Here is a 27399-nt window from a genome sequence, read left to right as displayed (position 1 = left end):
GAGTGCCTTGCCCACTTCTGTGCTGCCCGGTCTCTAGCTCAAACTCTGCTGCCTGCCTTCACAGCTCAAGATCACAGCTCCCATCTCCACAAATTCTCTCTCAAGAATCCCGCAACTCTTCTTCCTTCTGTTCAGTTTCCTGCTGTCAAGTCCAACTGCCACTCTCCAGTTTTAACTGACAACATTCCAGTCTCCTTGACAATGGTTGCCTAGAGCAATTCATGGTCTTCTGTTCTCTCCAGGAACATCTGCCCCCATGGTCTTAGTCACCAGCTTAAGTGTGCACAGGATGCCTAGTTTAGCACACACAGTCACACAATGCATTTAAAACACATTTAAAGAACATGACTGACTCCAGCTGTATAACTAAACATTGATTTATTGCTATTTCATTATTTACAAAGCAAATCTAAAAGCTGCCAATGGTTTATTTAAATCAGAGGATCCCAAGGTATCTAGGGTGTGTCAAGGTTATAAAAAGTTTGAAGTCTTTAAACAACTCCTAACATTAATCAAGGGCTTCAGTCTCCGAAATGAAGAGCAGTGATTCCCTAGATTGTGGAACATGTCCAATTCATACAGGACACGGAAATGCTTTGTAGACTTGATCACATGTATGTGCACGTGCTTCAGTTTGGGCAGAAGTACATATGAGATCCATAGGTGAAGAGTGTGTGTGTGTGTGTGTGTGTGTGTGAGAGAGAGAGAGAGAGAGAGAGAGAGAGAGAGATGGGGGAAGCTACTGACAAATCAGTTTCAGAATATGCAGGCCAGAGCCCCAGATCACACCTAATGCTGCTAATTCAATGAGCCCCACTGTGCAGATGGCATGAGCCATGTGAACATGGCAGGACTTTTAAACAGAATCTCCCAGACATCACTGCCGATGTTGTTTCTGACACCTTCGCTTCTGTGGCATCATGGGAAAGATGCCATTATCATTAAGCGATGGCTGGTTGGTGGATGTATGGATCTTGGCATATAGATCTCTGGATAGAAGTCATTTACCCTGGTCCTGCAATGGGATTCAGGCATGCAAATAAATTGCTATGTATGGCTCTCCTTAGATTTGCTAAAGTGTGTTTGGGTGGTAGGGGAGAGTAAGGAGCCACATCCAGTACAATGTGGCTGTGCAGTGTTCCTATCCCACAAATGCACAGCTACACAAAATAGTCACCTTTGACAATGCTGAACAACGGTTGAAGAAATCTAGGTGCTCCTGTCCCCCAACAGAGCTTACGTTACTCACTTATTTCATACAGAGAAAAGGTAGGTGACCTCTTTTATTATGCTTTTTATTTGTGACTATCTGTGTGTAAAAAGACACATCAAGTTTAAATACTAGACTTGACAATTCCCAAAGATTTTGGGCCATTAACAGCAACCTCCATGTTGTTCCCTCTGCTCCTACATACTCATCCAGGCTAACTTCTACTGCAATCCAAGACACATTTACCCAGGACTAAGGCCCATGGACCTCAATGGGATGCGCTGCCGAGTAGACATGTAGAAGACTACTCTAAGGTTTAGGGACTATTCTTCATCAAAAATGTAATGGACAGAATAATCTTTCCACCCAAAATAAAATATATACATACTCACAATAACTGCTGTGTCATTTTGAACTAAAAATGACTATATAGAACTAATAAAAGAAAAAGTAACATTAATGGGAAGAGGTTCACCTGCCCCTCTCGCAAATGCTGCTCTGCTTTCAACAATGGCCAAACCCACACGGGAAACATAATGGCAAGAGTCATCTACTGACTATTTGCAGCACCTGGAAAAGCAGATCTCCTGCTGCCTTTGAACACAGGAGGTTTCCTACAGGTCCAGCTATGCAATGAGAAACCCAGTCTGAAGAACATTTGTGGGCAGGCCCTTAATCTCTATATTTCACAGAGATTTTGTTTAAAAAGCAGAGAAGCATGACGACACAGATCAGCCATGAGAGGACTTCCCCAGAGTCCTCCCTGCTTGAGCTCCATCCTGGGAAACGTTAGGCCAGTACAGTACATGGAGCAAATTCCCATTTGCCTTAGCTGCATGGTCAGCAACGTCCTCCGAACAAGCCTTGCAGGCAGAGCCAGCGACTTCTTCTGGACCAGAGTCCAGCTGACAGGCTGGAAATCGGAAGAAAGCAAGGAACTGGCCTTTGAATTACGTTTCCGGTCACTGCAGAGCGAAGGAATCTTTCCCGAATGCCCTGGTGAGTCTGTCGCAGTAGCCAAATCACTGGGGGCAAGGAAAAAGCAGATTATTCACACCTGAGCTAGGTTGTCCCCAAACAAAGTCAAGCTATGTCCTTGAGAGGGGTCAGGCATGGAAGAGGAATGAGACCTATCAGCATACCCAGAAGAAACCTCAGCACAACACCTCTAGCATTTCCCTCCCTTTGTAAGGCTGAAAGGAGTCAGGAGCTGGGAGAACATGCTCAGCCTGGTTCCTTCTAAGCTATTGACACATCTTTCTTTTCTTTATCTGGAACGTCTACCTTCTCTTCAGTCTCGCTTGCTTTCAGTTTGCTCTTTGCCTGCGACTCTGTGGATCCCAGAGGCTTGCTTTTCTCGGCTGCTTTCTCCTTTGTGTGGATCCTCTGGTGCGTCACCAGAGCACTCTTCTGCCGGAACCTTCTCCCGCACTCGAGGCAGCGGTATGGCCGCTCCCCAGTGTGGATCCTGCGGTGTATCAGAAGATCCGAGAACCTGGTGAACCGCCTCTCGCACTCGTCGCAGGGGAAGGGCTTCTCTCCCGTGTGAATTTTCTGGTGCCTGGTGAGGTCCGACGGGTAGCTGAACCTTCTCCCACACACGCCGCAGCAAAAGGGCTTCTCTCCGGAATGCGTTCGCTGGTGAGAGATGAGGTTGGAGCGCTGGATGAACCGCTTCCCGCATTCCGCGCAGGAAAACGGCTTCTCTCCTGTGTGGATCCTCTTGTGTATCTTCAGCGTGGAGGAGGAAACAAACCTCTTCCCGCATTCCAGGCAGATGTAGGGCTTCTGCCCCGTGTGGATGCGTTCGTGGACCTTGAGTGCCGACTGGTGGCTGAAGCACTGCTGGCAGTGAGAGCAGCGGTAGGGCTGCTCCCCGGAGTGGACTCTTTGGTGACTAACCAGAGAGGCCCGCTGGGCAAAGGATGCTCCACACTCAGTGCAGATGTGTGGCTTTTCCCCCGTGTGAATCCTCTGGTGTCGGGTCAGGTGAGACAGCTGGCTGAATCTTGTTCCGCACTCCATGCAGCGAAAGGGCTTTGCACCGGTGTGGATGTTCTCGTGCTTAGCCAGGTCAGATGGACGTGCAAAGCATTTGCCACAGTCGATACAGATGTGGGATTTCTCCTTCCTAGGAATCAGCCCGGAAGTAGAACGTGTTCCCTCTTCCTTGGGCCCTTGATGAAATGGACCACCAGCTCTGTTTGTATTCTTGGCACCTGTAAGATTGGGGAGGGAGGGGAGATAAATCCTGAAGTCATCTGTGGGTTGCTCAATGCACTCATGTGACTAACATTTATAGATGAAAAACCATGTGCATTAACTATGTCATCAGCACAACTCATTCTGCTTCTGGCCAAGGCTGTGTGTATGCTGCAGTTCTGTCTGAGAACAGAAGAAATGCAGAAGAGTGTGGCTGTAGGCATGTACGGAATTCAAATTTGCCAACACTCAGCTTTCTTTTGTTCTAAAACAAGTTTCTAGTCCTTATGACTGTGAAAATATGCTTGTAGGTAGATGGACAAAGCGCATTTTTCCGACCAATGTATGTTTTAAGCAGCCAGAGAGGTGGCTGAATAAGATGCCCAGTGTCTTCAGAGCAAGGCTTTCACTTCCCTGCACAGATCATTGCCCCCTCCCTAAACCACAATAAATTATTGTAATATGTTGTGATAATTTACGTAAGTTATACATACAACACCAATAAACTATTCATGGTACAAGCTTTCATGGTACAAGCTTTCAAGGTACTATTCAAGGTACAGATTTTAATTTTTTTTAGCGTGCCATACCAACAGCTCAGTTTATAGCACTCTTGCAGAGTAAACAGAATGATAGACCTGGAAGAGACCTACAGTAAACAGCCATCCAAACAGCATAGCCCTCCATAAAATCTCTCCCCCCTTCCCTGCAACAGAAACCTAAATAAAACCTGAGGGGGGGAAATCAACCTACAGAACAAATAAGTTCACATGATTTGTGTAAGTAAGCCAGGCTACATGCTGAAGCAAAAGTCTTACCCCAAAAAACCAGAGAGTAAGCCAAGTCCATCCACTGCATATTCTAGAGAAATGTTAGCTGAGACAATCCCATGAGCTCCTAACATCAGCTGTAACCGCCCTGGTGCTTACTTTCCAATAAGCAGATGACTGAGGCTCAAACTGCACGTGTTAATTACAGCATCGCCACAGAACAGGAGTGGGGAATCTGTGGCCCTTCAAATGTCATTAGACTCCAACTCCCATCAGTCCCAGCCAACAGGGCCAATGACCAGGGAGGATTGACTCCTTACAACAGCTCTGGAATCTTTTATCTTTTTTGCTAAAACAGATAGACACAGCTGATCCTTCTAGAATGTAGCGTTTGCCACTAAATTCTAGAATTTCAAACCACTCCTTTGAATACTTTCCAACTCATCTAAATTCCTCCTTGAACTATGGCACTCAAATTGGGCATGGACGTTAAGCTGTAGCCTTAAGCTGGGCTGTGTTCGCAACAGCACAAGTGCAAGACGTACCTAATAAGCTGGTCTTCCCATTATCCTGCTGTCGGGCCTCCTTAGCAAGATGCCTCTGTCTGGCATCAGACACAGTCCGCTGGCCTTCGGAGAGATTCGTGGCTGTCTCCCGGAACGAACCAGAGTCCTGAAACAACAAAGAAAGTTGACACTTAAGGCCCTACCTGCCCCCCACCAACAAAAACATAATGGTTAACAAAATGAAGCAATGTTAAGGCAAAAACCAGAGGGTGAAAGCTCTGCCGAGCAGCCGCATTGCAAGACTTGACCGGCTTGCAATTCAACTCAACCCACCTGTGGTTCACTCTGCAAACTCTCCTGCTGCCTCAGAAGGAATCCTTCGGCCAGGGCCACCGCCTGGGCACAAGACTCGGGTCCGCGTTCTCGGACCCGGTTCTGGATTTCCTTCGGCAGGACAGTCAGAAACTGCTCCAGGATCAGCAGCTCCAGGATCTGCTCCTTCGTGCGGCTCTCCGGTTCCAACCAGCAATGGCAGAGTTCCCGTAAGCGACTGCAGGCCTCGCGAGGCCCCTCCGCCTCCCGGTAGCAGAACTGGCGGAAGCGCTGGCGCTGCGTCTCGGCAACACTGGAGCTGCCTCGCAGGGCAGCTGCTTTCACCTTCCCGTGGTCCCCTCTGTCTCTGGCATTCAGGCTGCTCAAGGCCTGCTGGGCTTCGGCGCTGAGAGTGGGCATGAGGCGGCTCATCCCTTCTCTAGACCACTGGCAGGCACCCACCACACGGTCAAAGGTGGCCAAGTCATCCCACGAAGTCAAGTCCGGCAGCTGTGGCGTTCCCCACCCAGAAGAGGAATACTGGACTGTTTTCAAGTACTCTTGCCACTGGGCTTCCAAGCGCTGGGGTATCCCTTCCTGCCGCGGCGTTGCCCATCGGGACAGATCCCGGGGGGTACCAGACTGGACTGGAAAAGCACCTCTTCCTGATCTCCCAGATACTTCTCCTGGCTCGGCGCCTGCTCGAGTTTGTTCCTCCATTTCCACAAGGTGTTGCCCACAGTTTAGCTCCTCATAGGTAGGTCCACACCTGCCCCCTCGTCTTCCTAGGGTTGGTGTTCTCTCAATTCAAGTGCTGAAGCCTGGTAAAAGGATAGATCAGCACCTGGGCGTACGTAACACCTCCGGCCACTTAACACCTGCCACTGTGGGGACTGGATACAGAGGCTTTCTCATGCAGCCCAGCAGTCATGGCTAACTGAAAGAAACCAGCTGAACCTGCACCCAACAGGTTTCCCATCCAAGCAGCTTGGTGTTGTTCCTGAGGGAAGACAAAGGAAATTAGCCAAAGCTAGATTTTGGCCATGGAAAAACAACATACCAGCCCATTGGTAAGCAACTGAATTATAATCAGCCAAGCTTATCGGAACTAAATTGGCTCCAATTACATTAAGAAACATAAAGAATGACATGAAAACACAACAGTGGTTGCTGGTAATTTCAACTAAAACACTGGAAACAGAGTTTAGATGGGCAAGGAAGGGGTAGAGCATAGTATACAGTAGTGTTTTTTCAAATGTTTTATCTTGAGGCCACAGACTCTCCATGGATTTGTCTGCCAAGGATTCTGGAGAATGTTATTGGTTGGACTAGCCTGCTTGCCCACAGCTATGGCAAAGCCGACTGGGCTTATTGTTGCTCAGTGGAATTCACCACCATGTGCAGAACCCTTATTCCCCTGCTCTGTGCTTTCCGCAAGGAAAAGCCGCCTTTCAAGAAAGCTTGTCCGCCATCACTGATCTCAGACAGAAACCTCAGTAAGCTCTCAAGAACCCCGAAGATGCCTTGCAACATTTGAAAACTGCTGAGTTTGCGCGACTTCCAGCCATTCTTCACACCACTCCTGCCCACAATCCCCCAGAAACCAAATTTACATGAAGTGTTCCCCTTCAGTAAGACAATACAGATCTATTTTTGCCAGGGTGGGGGTGGGGAGAGGGATTTTAAGAGCAAGTCTTTTTGTTGTTGTTAAAATTCCTATATGGAAAGCTTTCTTTCATTTATTTTCTTAAAAAAATCTTTTAGCCATATTTGGGCCTTGGACTCAATATCTAAAAGATCTGGAAAGCGCCGCACCAATTGGCCAACTCTTTTGATAAAGCAGAATCCTAATTGCAAATATAAGATTGCATTTGTGGGAGCCTCCAGAAAAATAATTATGATACAGCATCTTGTACTACAAGCAAAGGTGGGCATGGGAAATATAGAGCGGGGAGGGCCCAGGATATTTCAGGGGTATTTTTCCACTAACGCTTTATTTGAAACTGCGGCCTCAGAACATGGCTGGCTGCTGCAGGGAGAAGAGAGCCTCTTCGGAAAGAAAACAGAGATGTTGTTGTGCGGGGTCCAGAGAGGGATAAGCCGAGCTCTTAATCGGCTCAGGAGTTAAACACATTCTGCAGAGAATCAGCATCCACAGCGCTTGCTTGCCCTTCCCCCACAGGCCTTGATTCGCTGGGGGTCTCTTAATCCCCCACCCCACCCCTTAAATCCTCAGATGCTAACAGAATGGAAAGGCTAGCTAGAGCTCCTGCTAAAGTCTGCATTTTTCTCCAGGGTCTCTCTCTTTTTCTCATTCTCTCCCCCTCTCTCATCTGCTGCTCTTGTCCATCTTGACAAGAAGGTGGAGGTGAAACTGCATTCAAGAACTAAAAGCAGGGGGGGGGTTGAAAATCGGTGAATAGACACACACAAACGCAAGTCCTTTAGGAAAGCTACAAATTCCTTAATTATGCTGCATGTACAAAATCCACATTGATTAATCCACACCACATCCTGATCCCATGCTCACAATCATTAACTTGGATTACAAAACCTTCATCAACCCACATTGGAGGGATGGCAGCATTCCAGTCCTTTCACCCCTGATTCTACCACACCTTTCTCACAAGGAACTCTGAAGTCCTGGCTCCAAGTATTCCCTATCCCACCCCACCTCACCTCCCAATCCTCTAGTTTTTCTCAGAGTGGGTATAAACCCAGAATCTCAGCCTCAATGCCTCCACCCCTCTGCCCAAACACTCTGTTGCCACATGAAGTCATGCCACTGCATTCTCTTAATTAATATGAACTAAATGCTAAAACTCCTTTGCCCCCATACAAATGTAGATGGGGAATCCCCACTTTACACACAAGCCTGGATTGGAAGGGTGGTACAGAAAGCCACTCTTTAAGCACTCCTATTATGGGTAGAATAAGGAGGCTAAAGGATCTTGAGGGGCAAGAAATCTAAAGAGAACTGTCACAGTCCCCAGCACACAAAAAAGAAAGAATCCTAAGGCGGGATGTGAAGGCTCCCCCACAGGTCTCTCTCAAAGTGGAACCTGGCTTGATCTTTTAAAGCTGCAAGCTTTCGAAAGGAGAGGAATAGTGGGTTAAAAAATGGGAGACAGAAAGTTAGGGAACAACGTTGCTTCTGAGCTCTGGGTTCAAATCCAACCATGGAACCCCCATGTGCCCTAGGGGGCAATTCACAGGCTTGCCTCTTCAGCACTTTCTCTCCTCTTCGGAGAAAACTGAGCACTACTTCTTCACTTAGCTGAGGATAACGGATGTAGGAGGGGACTCAGATGTAGGGAGGGGGGCCAGGAGAATCTGGGTTCAAATCCCTGTTTAGCCAGGAAACTCACAGGGTAGCCTTGGGCCAGCCACTACGTCTTAAACCTACATCATAGGACACAAAGTCATTACAGTACCTCGGATAAAATAACGGTTTCTGTGCCATCGTTTCTGAGCCATCGTATACTTTGCACAGAAATCATTGCAAATTTGGACTGCAGCTCTCCAGCCGGTCGGATCTCACTCGGAGCCAACCCCACAAAGGTATTTTGGGAACAGGCGCACACCCTGCGAAAAGCTCCCTTCCCCCTCTCCCGTTTTGCTTCCCCACCTGCCTTGCAGGCTCCTCCAGATGTTTTTCCCTTTCCTCCTCGGCAGCTGGATCTTGCCTGCGCCCTGCTCGGACGGCTCCAGGCTCCTCGCCCCAGCCAGCGCTCTCGGCTCGGCGCTTCTCCTCCGCCCAGCCCCACGGCACAAAGCCCCGCTGCGGAAGATCTGCAGCCCTGCAGAGGCAAATCCCCCCTTATTAAAATTCAAATCCCAAGTTTTTGATCCTGGGAAGGGGAGGAGCAGGAAGGTGCCCTCGGCTAATGCATCCCCCCTCTACTCCGGCCGGGTTTCCTGAGCCTCTCTAGGGCGGACAGCGCACGCTCGGCTTAACCCTTGGCGTTGCGCAGACCTCGGCTGGCTCCGCAGAAGGAGAAAGGAGACTAGGAGGATAATTTTTTAAAAACAAAACAAAACACGGGAGTCGTTTCCTTGCAAGGTGCGAAAATAGCTCAGCTGGATAGAGCTTGGTGTTGATAGCGCCAAGGTTGCAGCTACATATTCCTGCATTGCAGGGGGCTGACGTAGATGATCCTTGGGGGTCCAAACGCTTACAGATCTATGAAACAGCCTCCCGCGTCAAGACTCCGCAGGGAAGCGAGATTCGTATCAGAGGCTGTTCTCACGTGAGCGACACAAGCCATCAAGTGATGTGAAGCGGAAGCGTGCAAAGGGGAGCAGGTGGTTGGATGGCAACTTCTATCATCGCTTACTGGTGGCCACGCTGGCTGGGAGCTGGGAGTATCAAACGGTACCTTGGAAGAAAGGTCACAGGTTCCCTGCCCTAAGGAAAAGATGCAAGATTGAAAATTGCATTGCCACATCTTCCAGGGTGGTGTCCTGCTCTCCAAATAGAACTTTTGTCAGAAAGGAAGGAAGGAAGGAATTCAACAGGAGCAACCTTTGCCCAAAGGCTCAGTATTGGAAAAGTTGGCTCAGGCTGCCTACCCATCATGTAGCAGTAGACATAGCTGCAGAACATCAGTCAAGGGAGGAAAAAATGCAAACTTTGCTTTTATATGACAGGCAACTTCAAAGTGTGCAGTTGCACACTACCTATGCTCAGGTCCCAATCCTAAACATACACATTAGACTAGACTGGAGCATAAGTCCCATTGAACTCGGAGTTTACTTCTTGGGCTTCCACTGCCAGACAACAAAAGGAAAACACCAACATCCTTGCAAACCTCCCAAATGAATCTTAATGAAATATTGGTCTTGAAATAGAACATTTCTCTCCTCCCCCTCCCCCCCCCCGCCTTTGTTTATTTTTTAGGTCAGGTATTGGAGGGGGAATATTGAGTTGGGAGTGAATGGGAAAGAGGGATCTTTGAAAATGACAGCAGAAGGAGGAACTAGTTTCCGTGTGGTTAATCATTATTTGTGACAATTCAATAAGATAAAATAAAAAGTTATAAAAACCAATAAACTGGCCTTTTCAAAAAGTCTCTAACTCCCAATATTTAACACTCTCATTTTTACCGAGTGAGATTCAAATTGGTTGAGCTGTACCTGATAACTTTTCACATTGATTTCAGTAGGATCCGAAGTGCAACTAACCTGGCTTGGATCCAGCCTGTTGAGTTGGTCTTGACAAGATAAGAGCGCTGGTGGATCACAGCAAAGGTTGCTCTAGTCTAGCATCCTGCCTCCCAAAGTGTCCAGCCAGATGCATCTAGAAATATCCAATGCCCTGTGCCCCCCCCCCCCCCGCGCAGTTGACCGTTGAGACCAACTGTCTTTGAACATGGGAGATTCCACTCAGCTATCATCCCTAACAGTCACTAACTGGCAAATCCTCTGAAGATTTGTCCAAACCTTTTATAAATGTGTCTATACTTGTGGCTACGTTTTGTGTAATTGTGAGGAAGTACTTACTTTTGCGTGACCTGAATGTATCCCAATTCATCTCTCTGAACCCCATGTTCTGAGATTATGAGAGGGGAAGAAAACAGTTTTTCAATCCATTTTCTTTTTTCACCATGTAGAATTTCAGAAAGTTCTATTATGCTTCCCTATCACTCCTTTTGTTTTTATTTTAAAAATGAATTTTCATTGGTTTCCAACTAAGGTGGGGGGGGAACCCTTCAAGCTTTAACATCCTCTTCTTGGGAGGATATTCCTACCCTGCAATCATTTGTTGCCCTTTACTACATTATTTTCTCCCTTTTGCCAGCTCTACATTATCCTGTTTTTAGGTTGGGTGACCAGAACTGTATGTAGTACTGTATTCCAAACATGACCACATCCTGCAAGTTAGCTCACTAGTCAGTACAACCTTGTAGGCAGCCCATAATTTGTTTCCATTTTACAGATCGAAGACAGAAGCTGAGAGTGGACTTGCATAGAGGCCAGGCCAGGGGTTTGTTCGAGTAGTCAAAGCTATTAAGGCAATGGGGGAAAGGGGAACATCTTCCATAAGCCTGTGCAATTTTACTTAAGAGTAAGCCCTACTGAAGTCAGGGTAGTCTCCTTCCTGATCCTCATAGGATCGCATTGTAAGCGTCCCTGGTGGCATTCTCGAGATCGGTTTTTATGCGGTCTGCGTCATCAATTAGTCACTCTTTTGAGCACTAAAAGAGACAATGTTGACAAAAAGGATTGTGCGATCTGGTCTAAAAAAAAAATGGGCACATCCACTGCCTTCTTAACTTGGTGTCTCTGAGCCTGCAGCAAGGAGTTTCTCCTAGACCAGATTATGAAGGGTTAAATAGGTTGGTCTTTCTGGGTCCTAGAGCCCTTCCATATCGTTTAGAGACAGGGGGAAGGAATAAGGTACGGAGCTTCCTCTCTCACACACACAGTTTTTTTTCTCTTCTTCTTCCCAGCAGCAGCAAAAGCAGCAGATCGAGACAGTAGAAGCCCCCAAGCTGGGCAAAGCAGCGGAGGTGAGTCGATGGGAATTCTGCATCCGGAGGACTGCAATTTGCGAGATATCTGGAAGTTGCAGGCATTTGCTTTATTTGACTGACAGGGAAGATGTGGCTTCTGCTATAAGGCAGGGTGGAGCGATGATCATCAGCTCAAAACATGGGATGCAAATCCACATGAGGTACCAATAATCCTTCAACAAATCTTGGAGCTATTTTATGAAGTGTTTTGCAGTCTTTAGCTTGTTCTTTGTCACAACAGCCTTGTGAAATAAGAGTATACTTGTTCCCATTTTGCAGATGAGGATAACTGAGGATGTGTTTAGTCCCTTCAATGCCCAACAGTGCTTTCTAATGCATAAAACAGCCTTCCCTAATCAGAATAGTGCAGACAGAGATTTTGTATCAAGTACTGTGATGTTCACCTGTGGGTTGTAAGCCATTAACTAATAATAATGATAATATTCATTCATTCATTCCCCCAGCCACTCTTGGCGGCTCCCAACTGATTAAAAACAGAATAAAACATCATATGCATGACTACTGAGAAGCAAGCCTCACTGAGTTCAGTGAGACTTATTCCAGGTTAGTGTTTATAGGATTGCACCTAAGAGATGCTCATGCATGTGTGTTAGCCCACCTTGAGACTGAGATATGGTTTGTACTTTATTGTCTGCACAAACAATTGCTTGTGTGAATGGTCCACTTGCAATGAGCAGTGGGAGAAGAGAAGACTTTGCTGAGTTCCAAGCAAGTTGTCACTGGTTATCTTTGTAGTTGTGTGCTCTGCTGCCCCATTCTAAAATGGAGATTAGGGTACCAGATGCAGATCCAGAATCCTGAGGATCGGCTGTGAAGATAGATCTGAAAGTATGTGAACAATGGCTGAAGATGTGCAGAAGTCAGAATGAAAGGTGAGCAAGATTAAGGCCTGAGTGCCTTAAATAGCTCTTTGCCACCTGCTCACACCAGAATAGCACAAGCAAAAATAAATAACCAAAGATAAAATAAAATTGCACTGGTTCCAGAAACCTGCATTTCTTTATGAATCCTGCTTATTTCAAATCAGTGTTTGAAATGTAGGGTCTCTCAGTAATCTGTGTCTTCTCTCTAAGATTTTACCAACCATTCTGATTTCTCCCTCAAACATCTCCCCAGGCTCTTGCAGTGTTTAATCCCTCCTAATTCTAGTCCCTGTGTGATGTTTTTGCTCTTTCCAGACACCACTGCCTTCCATTTACCTCAGAGCAATGGCACTGATTTTTCAACATTCCGTTCCTAGCCCTTATTCTGTGACATCACAGCAGCTCAGCCAATGGCTAGGAGCGAGGCATGAAGTCAGTGGATAGTTGTGCGCTCACTATATGTCTAAATGTCTATATACTATATGTCAAAAGTTCTCTTTCTCTCTCTTCACAGGTTATTAGCGCCTTAGATGGGAATTTTGCTGTGCTCTTGATGGAAGTAGCACTGTTGATGATAAGCCCTGTTCTGTTGAGCACCGTCCTGCCAATTTTGGCAAGGGAGTTGAGAGCAGCATCAAGGCCAAGGCCAAGGAGACAAAATGGCTGCAATCAAAGGGAAGCAATAACGCCACAGCTCTAAACGCCTTTGAGAGCAACCCAGAGGGAAGAATGGAGGAGCCAAACCCAGGACATCCTGAACTGGGGGGAGGGGTAGGCAAGTCTCCTCGGGCTGTCCAGGCTGGGGCAATCAGCGAATTTCTAAGGTGGGCCACACCACACCATGGTAGGGTTGAGAGACAGGAGGGAATGCACCCTCATGGAGAAGCCCAGTGGCAAGAAATCCTCAAAACGGTACAGTCCTCTCACTCAGGTTGGGCAACTTCTCAGCTGCCAGAGTTGCCGCCTTGGGATGACCTGTCTACATTCGAGCGGGTAGTCGATGCCTGCCAGTGGCCACGAGGAGAAGGCGTGGCCAAACTCGTGCCGAATCTCACTGGAGAAGCACAGCAGGCCTTCAACAGCCTAGAAACCCGAGAAAGAGGAGACTACGGGAAGGTGAAAGTTGCCATCCTGCGGGAGGACTTTCCAAACGTGGAGGCCCAACGCCAGCACTTCCGCCAGTTCCGCTACCAGCAGACCGAGGGGCCCCGGGAAGCCTGCAGCCGGTTGCGGGAGTTGTGCCACCGCTGGCTGGAGCCGGAGAGCCGGACGAAGGAGCAGATCCTGGAGCTGCTTATCCTGGAGCAGTTCTTGACGATTCTGCCGAAGGAAATCCAGATTCGAGTCCGAGAGCGCGGGCCGGAGACCTGTGCCCAGGCGGTGGCCCTGGCAGAGGGTTTCCTTCTGAGGCAGCAGGAGGGGGGGAAACGGGGGCAACAGGTGAGGTCATTTATTCATGGTGGTCTTAAAGGGATGGGGGTGGGAGGACCGAATTGGAATTCTTCAGGTTGTTGAGTTTTAAGGAAGCACTGCTTCCTTAAAACTTTGACACATGTCAGTCATGCAACTATACTGTCATAGGACCTGCAGGCGGGTGGTTTCGCCTCCTGTCAAAGTTGGCCTGCAGTAGTAGGGGACATAATGATTTGGTCCACTGGGCACTATCACCTATGGCAGGGTCAGCAAACTTTTTCAGCAGGGGGCTGGTCCACTGTCCCTCAGACCTTGTGGGGGGGCAGACTTTTTTTTGGGGGGGGGATGAATTCCTATGCCCCACAAATAACCCAGAGATGCATTTTCAATAAACAGACACATTCTACTCATGTAAAAACACGCTGATTCCCGGACCGTCCGCAGGCCAGATTTAGAAGGCGATTGGGCCATATCGGGGCCCTAGGCCTTAGTTTGCCTACCCATGACCTATGAGAGTTATGCCCTCTCACCTGGAAGGCCTGTCCCCTAACTTGACTTGGCTTGCCGTGGTTAACTTGCAGCAGCGTTCAAAATTCACAACTTGTGACCAAGTGAAGATGCCTGGGCACCAGGATGGCACCTCCACCATCTGGAGGTGTTTGCCTGCAGATCCTTGGATATTGACTAGCAACATATCCTGTAGAATTATATCCGTTATATTTTACCTGCACAGCCAGAATGAATTTCGGGGACCAAAAAGTCACATTGAATAATACAACTTTCGAGCCATCTGGCCCAAGAATGACAACCAGGCATTCTGATTTTGCATTCTGCTTTGTAACTCTGGCTTAAGGAGCCATATGGTGCCTGGGTTTCTAACACTGCCTGGCAGTGAGTAAAATGCACCCTGTACATACTTGGAGGCATATTATAAGGCTGAGCCCCAACACTGACAACAGATGGCTGATCTAATCACAGAATATACTTCGGATAGAGGGGTCATTTTTCTTGCTGCAGCAGCTGAGAGCAATGCTGCTTCCTTGTTTTTATGGCCAAAGTTTTCAAACTATGGTCTGCATTCAAGCTGCATTCAGGTGGTCTGCAGAAAGTCTGTGGAACAGAGAACAGTATATGTACTTAGCTCTGCACTTGACTGATGTTTTTTTCTAATGATGGCGATTAAGACCATTTTCACCTGGACTGGATTATCAGACTAATTAATCCCTAATTTAGGGCCCATTATTTCCATAGTTCAGTGTGGTGCAATCTATAATCCCCCTAACAATTTACCAGTTTAAAAGGGCTCTTCTCTGTTGCCAGGCCACCGTCAAGTCCAAACATAGAAGCAGGATAAATACTGGAGCTACCCTGAGTCTTAAAGCAGACCAAACTTTACACCTAACATCACAGAATTTGTTCACACAGAAAAGCAAGACTGTGGTTGTTGTCATATATATGGTATGTGTGGGGTTTGATTTGTAGGACAAAGGTTTATTAAGTGGTCCATTAAGACACTCTGCCATTTTTGAGTGGGGGGTGGGGTTGGGAAGAAGAAAAAAGATACTTAAGAACTTCTGTCCTATGGAACAATCCTGAAGCTATAGAGAAGAGAACTTTGCAGTTTCTTAGCAACAGTCTACACCAGTTAGGGAAGTGCATCTATAGTTGCCCAGCCACCACTCACCTGCTTTCTCCCAAGCCTTGAAAAGCCTTTTGTTCTGGTCTGTTGTGAGAAGGCAGCAGCAACGAGATCCAGCAGGGATCTCTACAGAACTTCATGAAGAAGTTTATGAAGTTGGCTAAGGGAGGGAAAGCTGTGGCTCTGCAGGTGTTGTTGGACTCCAGTTCTCATCATCTGTAGCCAGCAAGGGTCAAGGATGCTGGGAGTTCCTCCCCACTTCTGATCTGGACAGTGGCCAGAACAAGGCAGAAAAGGGATTTCTGCCTGCCTGGCTTGGAATAAGCTTCAAATGGTTGTGGCAGGCTTCACTTTTGTGTGGTTGCAAGTTTATTGCTTCTCACAATGGATAAACCAGGCATCCCCCAACTTCGTCCCTCCAATTCCCATCTTCCCCAACCACTAGTCCTGTTAGCTAGGAATCATGGGAGTTGTAGGCCAAAACATCTGGAGGGCCACAGTGTGGGGATTCCTGGGATAAACGCTCAACACCACCATTCCATATTTGTTTCTCTCTTGATACCATGGAGGCTATCAGCCCGTGTAGGCCCAATATTCCTTCTTCACTTCCAGTGTGATTGTTGCTGCTGTTACAGGTATCGGGAACAGCCCAAGAAGGGCCTGCAAATTGCTCTGAAGCTCATCGGCCTCTGGTCAGCACCAGGCAAAGGCAAACCTACAAGGAAGTCAGGCAGCAGGACAATGGGAATGCCAGCTCTCCCGGTAAGGAACCACACCATTCCCTACATTATTTCCCCTCTAGTCTTCATTTTGCTAAGGGTATGTTTGTCTGAATGTGGCCCATGCTCGTTATTGGCTATCAATATGATGGAAAGAGTGGTGACAGTTCATTTGCAGGTGTTCTTGTAGGAAACTGATTATGTTTGACCCATTCTGTGGTGGGAGCCACCACAGAAAAGGCCCATTCTCGTCTTGCCACCCTACAGACCTCTCATGGAGGAAGCGTACGAAAAAGGCCCTCAGATGATGATTGCAGGGTCCCGATTGGTACTTACCTACCCAACACACCAGACTATGCATCTGGATTGGCATGGAGGTGGGGGAAGATCAGTGAAAGAAAAACTCTGCATTTAAGGGCAAACCACATGCTTAACATAATGCAGTTGGACCCATATGTGGTGAACTGATGCTTGTGGCTAAAATATGAGCTGGGAATCACTCTGTGCAAGTTGTGTTGTGGTCTGTCAATCTAAACTTGATTTAAGTCTAGTTACATGCAGGAATTTTTGAATGTAAGATTTTTTAGATGTTGAATAATATGTCAACATTTTGCATCGTAGCATCTTGATTACGGTGCAGAATTCTTTGGAGTACGTAATTTTTTCGTTAGGGTTCAACACAGAGCGTGTATGTGTGTGTCTACCTAGTCACGACATCATATCTGGCTCTTCTTTCCCACTCAATAGGTGCCAAGTTTTTGGGAAGAGCTGGACAGTATTTCCAGTGTCCGGACTGTGGGAAAAGGTTTAGGGGAGAGGAGGAACTCCGAGCTCACGGCGGCATCCACAGGAAGGACCGACCTCATGCCTGTGCTCAGTGTGGGAAAAGATTCACCCGCCCGTCGGGCCTAGCCAAACATTTGAAAACTCATTCAGGGGAGAAACCTTACCACTGTGCTCAGTGCCCAAAAAGCTTCATTCAGATGTCACACCTCACCAGACACCAGAGAATCCATACTGGGGAGAAACCCCACCCCTGTGCCGAATGTGGGAAGCGCTTCAACTGCCCATCGGACTTGGCCAAGCACCAGCACATCCACACGGGTGAGAAACCCTTCCGCTGTGCCGAGTGTGGGGCAAGGTTTAACCAGTTCTCGCATCTCACAAGACACCAGAGAATTCACACAGGAGAGAAGCCCCATGCCTGTACAGAGTGTGGCGAAACCTTTAGCCAGCGAGCGCATCTTATCAGCCACCAGAGAATCCACACGGGAGAGAGGCCCTACCGCTGCACCTACTGCCAAAAATGTTTTAGTCACCTCTCGGCTCTTACAGTACACAAGAGAATCCACATGGGACAAAGACCTTACGGCTGCCCTGAATGTGGGAAAAGATTCATCGCTTCATCTGCTCTAACCAGGCACCAGAGGACCCACTCAGAAGAAAGGCCCCACACCTGTGATGAGTGTGGCAGGAGGTTCAACCAGCTCTCTCATCTCCACAGGCACCGACGGACCCATTCAGGTGAGAGGCCCCACAGCTGTGCAGAGTGCGGGAAAAGATTCAACCAGCTCTCGTCTCTCACCAGACACCAGAAAATCCACACAGGGGAGAAGCCTTTTCCCTGTGACGAGTGTGAGAGGAGGTTCGTTCGGCTGGCCGACCTCATCATTCACCAGAGAATCCACACGGGAGAGAAGCCGTACCGCTGCACCGAATGTGGGAGGAGGTTCCGGCAGAGACAAACGCTTGTTAAGCACCAGAGACTTCATCCAATAGTGAATTCATAATCTGTTAACATGAAGCAAAGCAAAGCCTTTCCTGCTTTGGGGTTTATATCCAAGCAATTGATAGTATAAAACTGGAATTATGTTTTTTTTATAAAAAGAAAGAAAGAAAGAAATACGAGGGAAGACATTTAATTCCAGCATCCCAGTTTCCCCTGTTACTTTATCTACTGCCTCTCTCTGTTCCTCCCAAGGAAACGGATGCAATAGTTTACAAAGCCTTGTTAAAAGAGGATCTTCCGGTAGAATTTCCCCCCAGACACAAAATAAATTAAAATTAAAAAGACAGGCATGCATGCAGACACACAAACAAACATGCATGCTGGAAACGGAAGCTGTTGGATTCGGAAGCTGCCTTCTGCAGTGTTCCAGCGTCGTGCAGACATTTGGATGAAATCCACAATATGTTATAGGGATGGTGAAGATACTTTAGTGTTGGGGAGAACGGATTTCTCCTTAAAGAATTGGAAATATAGAGATCAAAGGGGTTGAATGATCTGAGCCGACTTTCAGCATAGGTTTTCTGGTACTAAGATGAGCATCTTCTTTTGTTAGCGCTGTTTTGTCCCTCAACCATCCCCCCTCGCCTTCTTAATACCGTATGAGGAATGCCACACCATCTCAATTGCTGCTCTGCTGTTGATTTAAGGCAAATCTTTTCCTCCAGCTTTGATGGAACTTCTGATTTTATTTATGTATTCCTTTGAATGTAACAAAGGGCCTTACAGACTAAATCAACAACTCTTGGGTGGCTCATTATCATTCCCACTTTTCCAGATGAAAGGGCTAAAATAGACAAACCCTCATGCCCAAGGCCATAGAAGGAATCCATGGTGGATCTGGAATTTGAATCGGGACACTCCAAAAGGTGGCTGGCTCTCTGCATATACTACATTGTACCAGCTCACATTCCCTCCCTCCCTCCCTATTTTCTCATCACACTCTTGGCAGAAGGAAACAAGAGGAGGAAACAGAGATATGGCACCTTCACAGAATTGTGATCTTATGTAAATTCATGTGGTTCCTGTTTTCCAGATAAGAAACTCTTCCTGAGACAGAATGGTCCAAGGTCTCCCATTGAGGCATGGCAGAGTCAGAGCTCAAGAACAGGTCATGCTTGCTTTCTCGATCTTCATAGGTTTTAGCTTGGAGAGGTCAGAATAGAATTAAGGTATTCTCCAAGCTGTTAGTATTTTGCAGGAGGGGTTCAAGTGCGTATTAAATATTTACTTGTTTGTGCATCCCCTGCAAAAAACAAAACAAAAAAACCAACCCCATAGACTGTTTGCATTTAGGAAGGTGATGGGGAAATGCACTGAAAAGAGTAGTATGAACAAATGATGAATGGGAAGGTGTATACCTGCTATGAAAGCAAATCAGGATGAATTCCGGATGAGTGCTCATTGTCGTATAACCACCCTGCAAACCAATCAAAATGAATGCTGAATAAAGATTGGTCATAGTCTTACCTCCCTGTAAGCCTTGTGGAAGCAAATCATGATGAATAAACATGTCATCTGGAGGAGCCCCCATATTTATTTTGTGTGTGTGCCATTACTGCAGCACCTGCCTTCTGCAGTCTTTCTCAATGAGAGTCTTTCCTCTTAAAGACAGATACTTGGAACTCTCTTGTGCTGTAAAAGCCAAGTTTGGAGGGGGAATCACAACCGACAGGCCTTTTTCTCTTCTCAAGCAGCATGTGATTTTCAAGAAAGCACCCTGGTCTGAAGAATGAACAATTCTGCCACTTGCTGAACATGACCATGTAAGCCAGTGGTAGCCAATGTTGTGCCCCCCAGATGCCAACTCATCCCTGGCCATGTTGGATGGGGCTGATGGGAGCTGGAAGGCACCATGTTGGTTACCCAAGTACTTATATTTCAACTCTTGTTGGGTTTAGTCCTTGACTCCAATGCTTGAGTAGCGCTCTAAATCTGGAGGCTGAATAGGAGCCTTCAGGTGTACCAAACACATGTTCTGTCACTGTTCTTCCTTGTTCTCTCTCAGCCTCCATCCTGCCCTCATATTTATCTCCAAGGCTAGAATGGAACCTGTTTTGTGATGGTGGAGAGGGAAGCAATGTTGAAAGGAAAGCCATGGACCTCATCCCTGCTTTTTATTGACCGTCCTGGGCCTCAGATAAAGATATGCTTGGAAAATCCAGTCCACTGGTAGCCTTCCATGTTGTGGCTGCATCTATAAAAACTTGTGGGTGAATATGGAACATGGTGAGAATGGAATTTGGCCATTTGGTTGAGATAGGAGGCTAGGAGCCATGATGAGAAACTGTTTGTTTGTTTTTCCCCCTTTCTAGCCTTGTGGCTTCCCATTGATTCCATGGAGACTGGTGCAATGACTGCAAAAGGCAATGCAAATATAAGTTGTGCCAACCAGATCATCATTTCATAGATGCAGGAAGGGATGGTCCTGCCCCCCCCCCCCAGTACTGCCTTGATCTCATATTGCAACTCCTGCATTCCGTTTTTGCAAATTCCTTCTTTTACACATAAGCTCCAATGGAGCATTGCAAAGATAAGAAATGATCCACAGTGCAAATCCTATGAGGACAAAGTATGTTTAGATTGGAGGGGGGTGGGAAATCAAGTGTTTCAGAGGAAGGTTATTTGAGGCAGACCATGATAGGCATCCTTTGCTTGCCCTCAGCATCTGCTCTGATCCAGCTTCCAGGCCAGAGGATGGGGTTTCCAGATGTGCTTGGGCATTATGCCTGTTAAAAATTATTAGTGGAAGTATGGGCTGGTTCTGAGCTTGTGTACCTTCTTTCAGATGAGCTGATGCCTTGGTCTGAAACAGTTCTCATGCAAGTGTGTGTGCAAAGTTATCCATAACAATGCTTTGGAAGCAGCTAGGAAAGAAAGAAGGGAATATCACTTTGCTGTTCTAGGGTTTGATGTGAGGGAAAGATGCAGGCCAAGCTGAAATACAGAATGAGGCAGGGTTGAATTGCCTAGCAATTATGTGAAATCTAAACAATACATCATGGAAAATACTGCGAACAGTTAAGTATCTTTGTTAGGGGTGACACAAAAAACAGCTTGCTGCATTTCTGTGCTATGATTTTATTAAAGTACAACTTTCCTGATGATGAGGATTCCTTTTGTGGTGGCTCTCTTCATCCCTATTTACACGCGTGTGCAAGGAAAAGCAAAACTTCACACCCAACCACCAATGAAGGAAGCATTTCTCATGTTTCTGTGTGTGTGTTTTCCACCTCACAGCACCAAGACAGGAGTGCCAACTCTGAAGGTATTGTCCATGTACCCAATTGTTCTTATTGGCAACGGGCAAGCGCCTGCACTTGTCACAAAGAAAGTGATGTGGCAAAGAATTTAACTATCTCTAAAAATGGACTAGATATTTCAGTACTTGCCGGCCAGTTTTTGCCAAATTCTGCTTCCATCGCCCACTATTTTGTGACAGGCTCTGCCCCTATAACACCATTTTGTGTCCATTAATTTTCAGCCACCTTAAGTGGCAGGGGGCTAGGAAGGTAGAAAGTTTGAGAATCCTTATTATTATAAGAGCACACCCTACTTCAATATAAATTACACCGTGGTAGACCCTAACTTTCTCCCTTGGCTCTGAAGGAGTGACACCTGTTTTCTGCCCTGCTCATGCCAGTTCTTCTTTGCCATCAAATCTGGCAGATAGGGATGACACCAGCGTTACATAGAAATGTGTCGCTTGCCACACTGAATATGCAAAGTCCATTTTATAGCTCTAAAATGTGACTTCTCATTTAAATGAGTTGGGAGGGTGCATATTTGGAGACAGCCCTTGAAACCCCACACAAAATAATGATTTCCAAATGCCATATTCACTACAGGAAGAAGCTATATCAGGGTTCTCCTCCTTGGATTACAACTCATTTTAAATGAGGAACAGTGCTTAGGGTGTTTCCTTGACATTAAAAAATCTGGACATGCATAAATATAGGATCCTCCTCCCCTTAAGTTTGCGATTTGACAGCAACAATCACAGGTAACAATGGTTCTCAAAGTGAATAATTCACAGTGGGATCAGGTGTTAAATATGGTTGTGTTATCGCCCCGATTCTATATACCGGCATTATTTTCATCGTCATGATCCTACACTTTGTTGAAGAGAAATGTCCCACTGGAGTAGAAATCATATATTGAACAGATGGAAAGCTCTTTAATCTGAGTAGGCTGAAGACAAAGAGTAAGGTTACTCTAACTTCCATCATAGAGCTTCAGTATACTGATGACAACCTAGTGTGTGCACACTCAGTGGATGACCTCCAAACCATCCTAAATATCGTTTCAGAAGCTTACAAAAAGCTTGGCCTGTCGCTCAACATCCAAAAAACCAAAGTCCTGCACCAACAAGCACAAAACAACCCCTCTGCAGCGTCACAAATCCAACTCAATGGTGTAACATTGAAAAGTGTTGATCATTTCTCCTACCTGGGCAGTTATCTTTCCACAAGGGCTGACATTGATGCCGAAATCCAGCATCGCCTGAGCTCTGAGTGCAGGTTTCTCCTGATTGAAGTGCAGAGTGTTTGAGGGTCAGGACATTCGCAGGGAAAACTCCTAAATGCTTGTTTACAAAGCTATTGTACTACCAACCTTACTGTATGCTTGTGAAATGTGAACCACTTACAAATGCCATCTCCAACTCCTCGAAAGATTCCATCAACAGTGTCTCCAAAAAATTTTACACATCACTTGGGAAGACAGGTGAACTAATATCAGTGTACTGGAAGAAGCAAAGATCACCAGTGTCCAAGCAATTATTCTTCAACATCAACTTCGTTGGACTGGTCATGTTGTGCGGATGCCTGATGATTGTCTTCCAAAGCAACTACTCTATTCCGAACTTAAAAATGGAAAGCGTAATGCTGGTGGTCAACAAAAGAGGTTTAAATACTGTCTCAAGGCAAATCTTTACAAATGTAGTATAAACACTGGCAATTGGGAGACACTGGCCTGTGAGAGCTCCAATTTGAGAACAGCCTTTCAAAGGAGTCATGGGCTTTGAAGACGCTCAAACTCAGGACAAAAGGGAGAAACGAGCTAAAAGGAAGGCACGCTTGCCAAACCCTCACCACGATCATCTCCCACCTGGAAACCTATGTCCCAACTGTGGAAGGACATGTGGAGTCAGAATTGGCCTCCCTCCACAGTCACTTACGGACTCACTGTTAAGACCAGGCATCCCCAAACTGTGGCCCTCCAGATGTTTTGGCCTACAACTCCCATGATCCCTAGCTAGCAGGACCAGTGGTCAGGGAAGATGGGAATTGTAGTCCAAAACATGTGGAGGGCCAAAGTTTGGGGATGCCTAGTAAAGACCGTGTTCATGGAAGACAAACTTACTCGGCTACAAGTGGTCGCTGAAGAAGAAGAGATTTTAAGTACTGTATCCTGTGAAAAAAGGCAACAGGAAGCTGCAATTCTGTGCTCACTGACTTGAAAGTAAGATTAATTAAATTATGTCGGACTCACGTCTGAGGAAATATAAGCAGGACTAAGCTATACAGCAGGTGAATTTTCCTTTAAACCCCACTTTAGGAAATGGCTGTAGTTCTCTGAATTGCCAGCTGGGGGAGCCACAGACCTGGTACATAGCACGTGTGTGAGTACAGTACAGTAATTTTGTTTTTCCTTTTGGTGCATCTGACAGTTGCAGCAGCTGCCTAGTCAGTTTCTTAGGTGGTGCAACAGTTGCATATTGTGGATTTCAGACCCTTCAAAGATCAAAGCTGACTTGTTGCATAGTTGGCCAAGAATGTGTGAAGCACTTGTTGTTGTTGTTGTTGTTGCTGCTGCTGCTGCTGCCTTGGTGGCATTCAGGAGAATTTTAGCAAACCCATTGTTGTTGTTGTTGTTGTTTAGTCGTTTAGTCGTGTCCGACTCTTCGTGACCCCATGGACCATAGCACGCCAGGCACTCCTGTCTTGCACTGCCTCCCGCAGTTTGGTCAAACTCATGTTCGTAGCTTCGAGAACACTGTCCAACCATCTTGTCCTCTGTCGTCCCCTTCTCCTAGTGCCCTCAATCTTTCCCAACATCAGGGTCTTTTCCAAGGATTCTTCTCTTCTCATGAGGTGGCCAAAGTATTGGAGCCTCAGCTTCACGATCTGTCCTTCCAGGGAGCACTCAGGGCTGATTTCCTTAAGAATGGATAGGTTTGATCTTCTTGCAGTCCATGGGACTCTCAAGAGTCTCCTCCAGCACCATAATTCAAAAGCATCAATTCTTCGACGATCAGCCTTCTTTATGGTCCAGCTCTCACTTCCATACATCACTACTGGGAAAACCATAGCTTTAACTATACGGACCTTTGTCGGCAAAGTGATGTCTCTGCTTTTTAAGATGCTGTCTAGGTTTGTCATTGCTTTTCTCCCAAGAAGCAGGCGTCTTTTAATTTCGTGACTGCTGTCACCATCTGCAGTGACCAAGGAGCCCAAGAAAGTAAAATCTCTCACTGCCTCCGTTTCTTCCCCTTCTATTTGCCAGGAGGTGATGGGACCAGTGGCCATGATCTTGGTTTTTTTGATGTTGAGCTTCAGACCATATTTTGCGCTCTCCTCTTTCACCCTCATTAAAAGGTTCTTTAATTCCTCCTCGCTTTCTGCCATCAAGGTTGTGTCATCTGCATATCTGAGGTTGTTGATATTTCTTCCGGCAATCTTAATTCCGGCTTGGGATTCATCTAGTCCAGCCTTTCGCATGATGAATTCTGCATATAAGTTAAATAAGCAGGGAGACAATATACAACCTTGTCGTACTCCTTTCCCAATTTTGAACCAATCAGTTGTTCCATATCCAGTTCTAACTGTAGCTTCTTGTCCCACATAGAGATTTCTCAGGAGACAGATGAGGTGATCAGGCACTCCCATTTCTTTAAGAACTTGCCATAGTTTGCTGTGGTCGACACAGTCAAAGGCTTTTGCATAGTCAATGAAGCAGAAGTAGACGTTTTTCTGGAACTCTCTAGCTTTCTCCATAATCCAGCGCATGTTTGCTATTTGGTCTCTGGTTCCTCTGCCCTTTCGAAATCCAGCTTGCACTTCTGGGAGTTCTCGGTCCACATACTGCCTAAGCCTGCCTTGTAGAATTTTAAGCATAACCTTGCTAGCGTGTGAAATGAGCGCAATTGTGCGGTAGTTGGAGCATTCTTTGGCACTCCCCTTCTTTGGAATTGGGATGTAGACTGATCTTCTCCAATCCTCTGGCCATTGCTGAGTTTTCCAAACTTGCTGGCATATTGGGTGTAGCACCTTAACAGCATCATCTTTTAAAATTTTAAATAGTTCAGCTGGAATATCATCACTTCCACTGGCCTTGTTATTAGCAATGCTTTCTAAGGCCCATTTGACTTCACTCTCCAAGATGTCTGGCTCAAGGTCAGCAACCACACTACCTGGGGTGTATGAGACCTCCATATCTTTCTGGTATAATTCCTCTGTGTATTCTTGCCACCTCTTCTTGATGTCTTCTGCTTCTGTTAGGTCCTTACCACTTTTGTCCTTGATTATGGTAATCTTTGTACGAAATGTTCCTTTCATATCTCCAATTTTCTTGAACAGATCTCTGGTTTTCCCCATTCTATTGTTTTCCTCTATTTCTTTGCATTGCTCATTTAAGAAGACCCTCCTGTCTCTCCTTGCTGTTTTTTGGAAATCTGCATTCAGTTTCCTGTATCTTTCCTTATCTCCCTTGCATTTTGCTTGCCTCCTCTCCTCCGCTATTTGTAAGGCCTCGTTGGATAGCCATTTTGCTTTCTTGCATTTCCTTTTCCTTGGGATGGTTTTCGTTGCTGCCTCCTGTATAATGTTACGAGCCTCCATCCATAGTTCTTCAGGCACTCTGTCCACCAAATCTAAATCCTTAAACCTGTTCCTCACTTCCACTGTGTATTCATAAGGGATTTGATTCAGATTGTATCTTACTGGCCCAGTGGTTTTTCCTACTTTCTTCAGTTTAAGCTGGAATTTTGCTATAAGAAGCTGATGATCTGAGTTACAGTCAGCTCCAGGTCTTGTTTTTGCTGACTGTATAGAGCTTCTCCATCTTTGGCTGCAGAGAATATAATCAATCTGATTTCGATGCTGCCCATTTGGTGATATCCATGTGTAGAGTCGTCTCTTGTGTTGTTGGAAGAGAGTGTTTGTGATGACCAGCTTGTTCTCTTGACAGAACTCTACCGTGTTTCTCATATTATAAGACATGTCTTATATTTATTTTTTCCTCAAAAAAACACACTATGGCTTATTTTCAAGGGATGTCTTATTTTTTTCCTCCTCCTCCTGCCACGGCTGGCATTGCTGCTGCACCTATCACTATGTCTTATTTTCGGGGTATGGCTTATATTCCTCGAATGCTTAAAAATCCTGCTATGGCTTATTTTATGGGGATGCCTTAAAATATGAGAAACAGGGTATTAGCCTTTGCCCTGCTTCATTTTGAACTCCAAGGCCAAACTTGCCAGTTGTTCCTTTTATCTCTTGATTCCCTACTTTAGCATTCCAATCCCCTGTAATGAGAAGAACATCCTTCTTTGGTGTCATTTCTAGAAGTTGTTGTAGGTCTTCATAGAATTGGTCAATTTCACTTTCTTCAGCACCGGTAGTTGGTGCATAAACTTGGATTACTGTGATGTTAAAAGGTCTGCCTTGGATTCGTATCGAGATCATTCTGTCATTTTTGAGATTGCATCCCATTACAGCTTTTGCCACTCTTTTGTTGACTATGAGGGCCACTCCATTTCTGCTACAGGATTCTTGCCCACAGTAGTAGATATGATAGTCACCCGAACTGAATTCGCCCATTCCCTTCCATTTTAGTTCACTGATGCCCAGGATGTCGATATTTATTCTTGTCATCTCATTTTTGACCACATCCAGCTTACCTCCACTCATGGTTCTTACATTCCAGGTTCCTATGCAATATTTTTCTTTACAGCATCGGACTTTCCTTTCGCTTCCAGGCATATCCGCAACTGAGCATCCTTTCGGCTTTGGCCCAGCCGCTTCATCAGCTCTGAATCTACTTGTACTTGTCCTCCGCTCTTCCTCAGTAGCATGTTGGACGCCTTCCGACCTGAGGGGCTCATCTTCCAGCGTCATAACTTTTATATGCCTGTTGTCTTTGTCCATGGAGTTTTCTTGGCAGGGATACTGGAGTGGCTTGCCAGTTCCTTCTCCAGGTGGATCACGTTTAGTCAAAACTCTCCACTATGACCTGTCCATCTTGGGTGGCCCTGCATGGCATAGCTCATAGCTTCTCTGAGTTATTCAAGCCCCTTCGCCACGACAAGGCATTGATCCATGAAGGGGAGCAAACCCATTATGATTTACATTTATAACCTGCTTTTTGACCATCTTGAAAGCTCCTAAGAAGGGAGAGAGAAACGGGAAAGCAAGTATGATGTGGGCAATAGCAATAGGACT

General features: G+C 46.2%; 2 protein-coding genes across 5 annotated transcripts; one reads left to right on the top strand and one right to left on the bottom strand.

Annotated features, from left to right (window-relative positions):
• Positions 1-179: 179 nt before the first annotated feature.
• LOC118095075 (zinc finger protein 397-like) lies at positions 180-9010 on the bottom strand. Its single transcript, XM_035135999.2, has 4 exons — positions 8629-9010; positions 5022-6000; positions 4728-4854; positions 180-3429 (listed from the first exon to the last, which is right to left on the bottom strand). The coding sequence occupies exons 2-4, from the start codon at positions 5718-5720 to the stop codon at positions 2450-2452; spliced, it is 1806 nt and encodes a 601-aa protein (XP_034991890.1). The 5' UTR covers positions 5721-6000; positions 8629-9010; the 3' UTR covers positions 180-2449.
• Positions 9011-11099: 2089 nt separating this feature from the next.
• Positions 11100-23304, top strand: LOC118095073 (zinc finger protein 883-like). 4 transcript variants are annotated; one of them, XM_060281548.1, is made up of 5 exons: positions 11100-11676; positions 12914-13839; positions 16087-16213; positions 16918-17274; positions 18993-23304. In XM_060281548.1, the coding sequence occupies exons 2-5, from the start codon at positions 13129-13131 to the stop codon at positions 19100-19102; spliced, it is 1305 nt and encodes a 434-aa protein (XP_060137531.1). In that variant the 5' UTR covers positions 11100-11676; positions 12914-13128; the 3' UTR covers positions 19103-23304. The 4 variants fall into 4 exon arrangements, with proteins under 4 accessions (XP_060137531.1, XP_060137529.1, XP_034991885.1 ...); XM_060281546.1 differs by having other exon boundaries at positions 11100-11512; positions 16918-19103; XM_035135994.2 differs by having other exon boundaries at positions 16918-19103.
• The last annotated feature ends 4095 nt before the right edge of the window (positions 23305-27399 follow it).

Source organism: Zootoca vivipara, chromosome 13, assembly GCF_963506605.1.
Source record: "Zootoca vivipara chromosome 13, rZooViv1.1, whole genome shotgun sequence".
Lineage (NCBI taxonomy): Eukaryota > Metazoa > Chordata > Lepidosauria > Squamata > Lacertidae > Zootoca > Zootoca vivipara.
This window is presented reverse-complemented; position numbering and strand designations above follow the sequence as displayed.

What these genes read in the sequence shown, in the direction of transcription:
- LOC118095075 (XM_035135999.2), bottom strand. Translation starts at nt 5,720, where the DNA reads ATGGAGGAACAAACTCGAGCAGGCGCCGAGCCAGGAGAAGTATCTGGG. An exon ending in GTTTGCAGAGTGAACCACAG is followed by an intron (nt 4,855 to 5,021) that starts GTGGGTTGAGTT and finishes TTGTTGTTTCAG; the next exon opens with GACTCTGGTTCGTTCCGGGA. An exon ending in TGGGAAGACCAGCTTATTAG is followed by an intron (nt 3,430 to 4,727) that starts GTACGTCTTGCA and finishes CCAATCTTACAG; the next exon opens with GTGCCAAGAATACAAACAGA.
- LOC118095073 (XM_060281546.1), top strand. Translation starts at nt 13,129, where the DNA reads ATGGAGGAGCCAAACCCAGGACATCCTGAACTGGGGGGAGGGGTAGGC. An exon ending in GGGGGAAACGGGGGCAACAG is followed by an intron (nt 13,840 to 16,086) that starts GTGAGGTCATTT and finishes CTGCTGTTACAG; the next exon opens with GTATCGGGAACAGCCCAAGA. An exon ending in TGGGAATGCCAGCTCTCCCG is followed by an intron (nt 16,214 to 16,917) that starts GTAAGGAACCAC and finishes CCCACTCAATAG; the next exon opens with GTGCCAAGTTTTTGGGAAGA.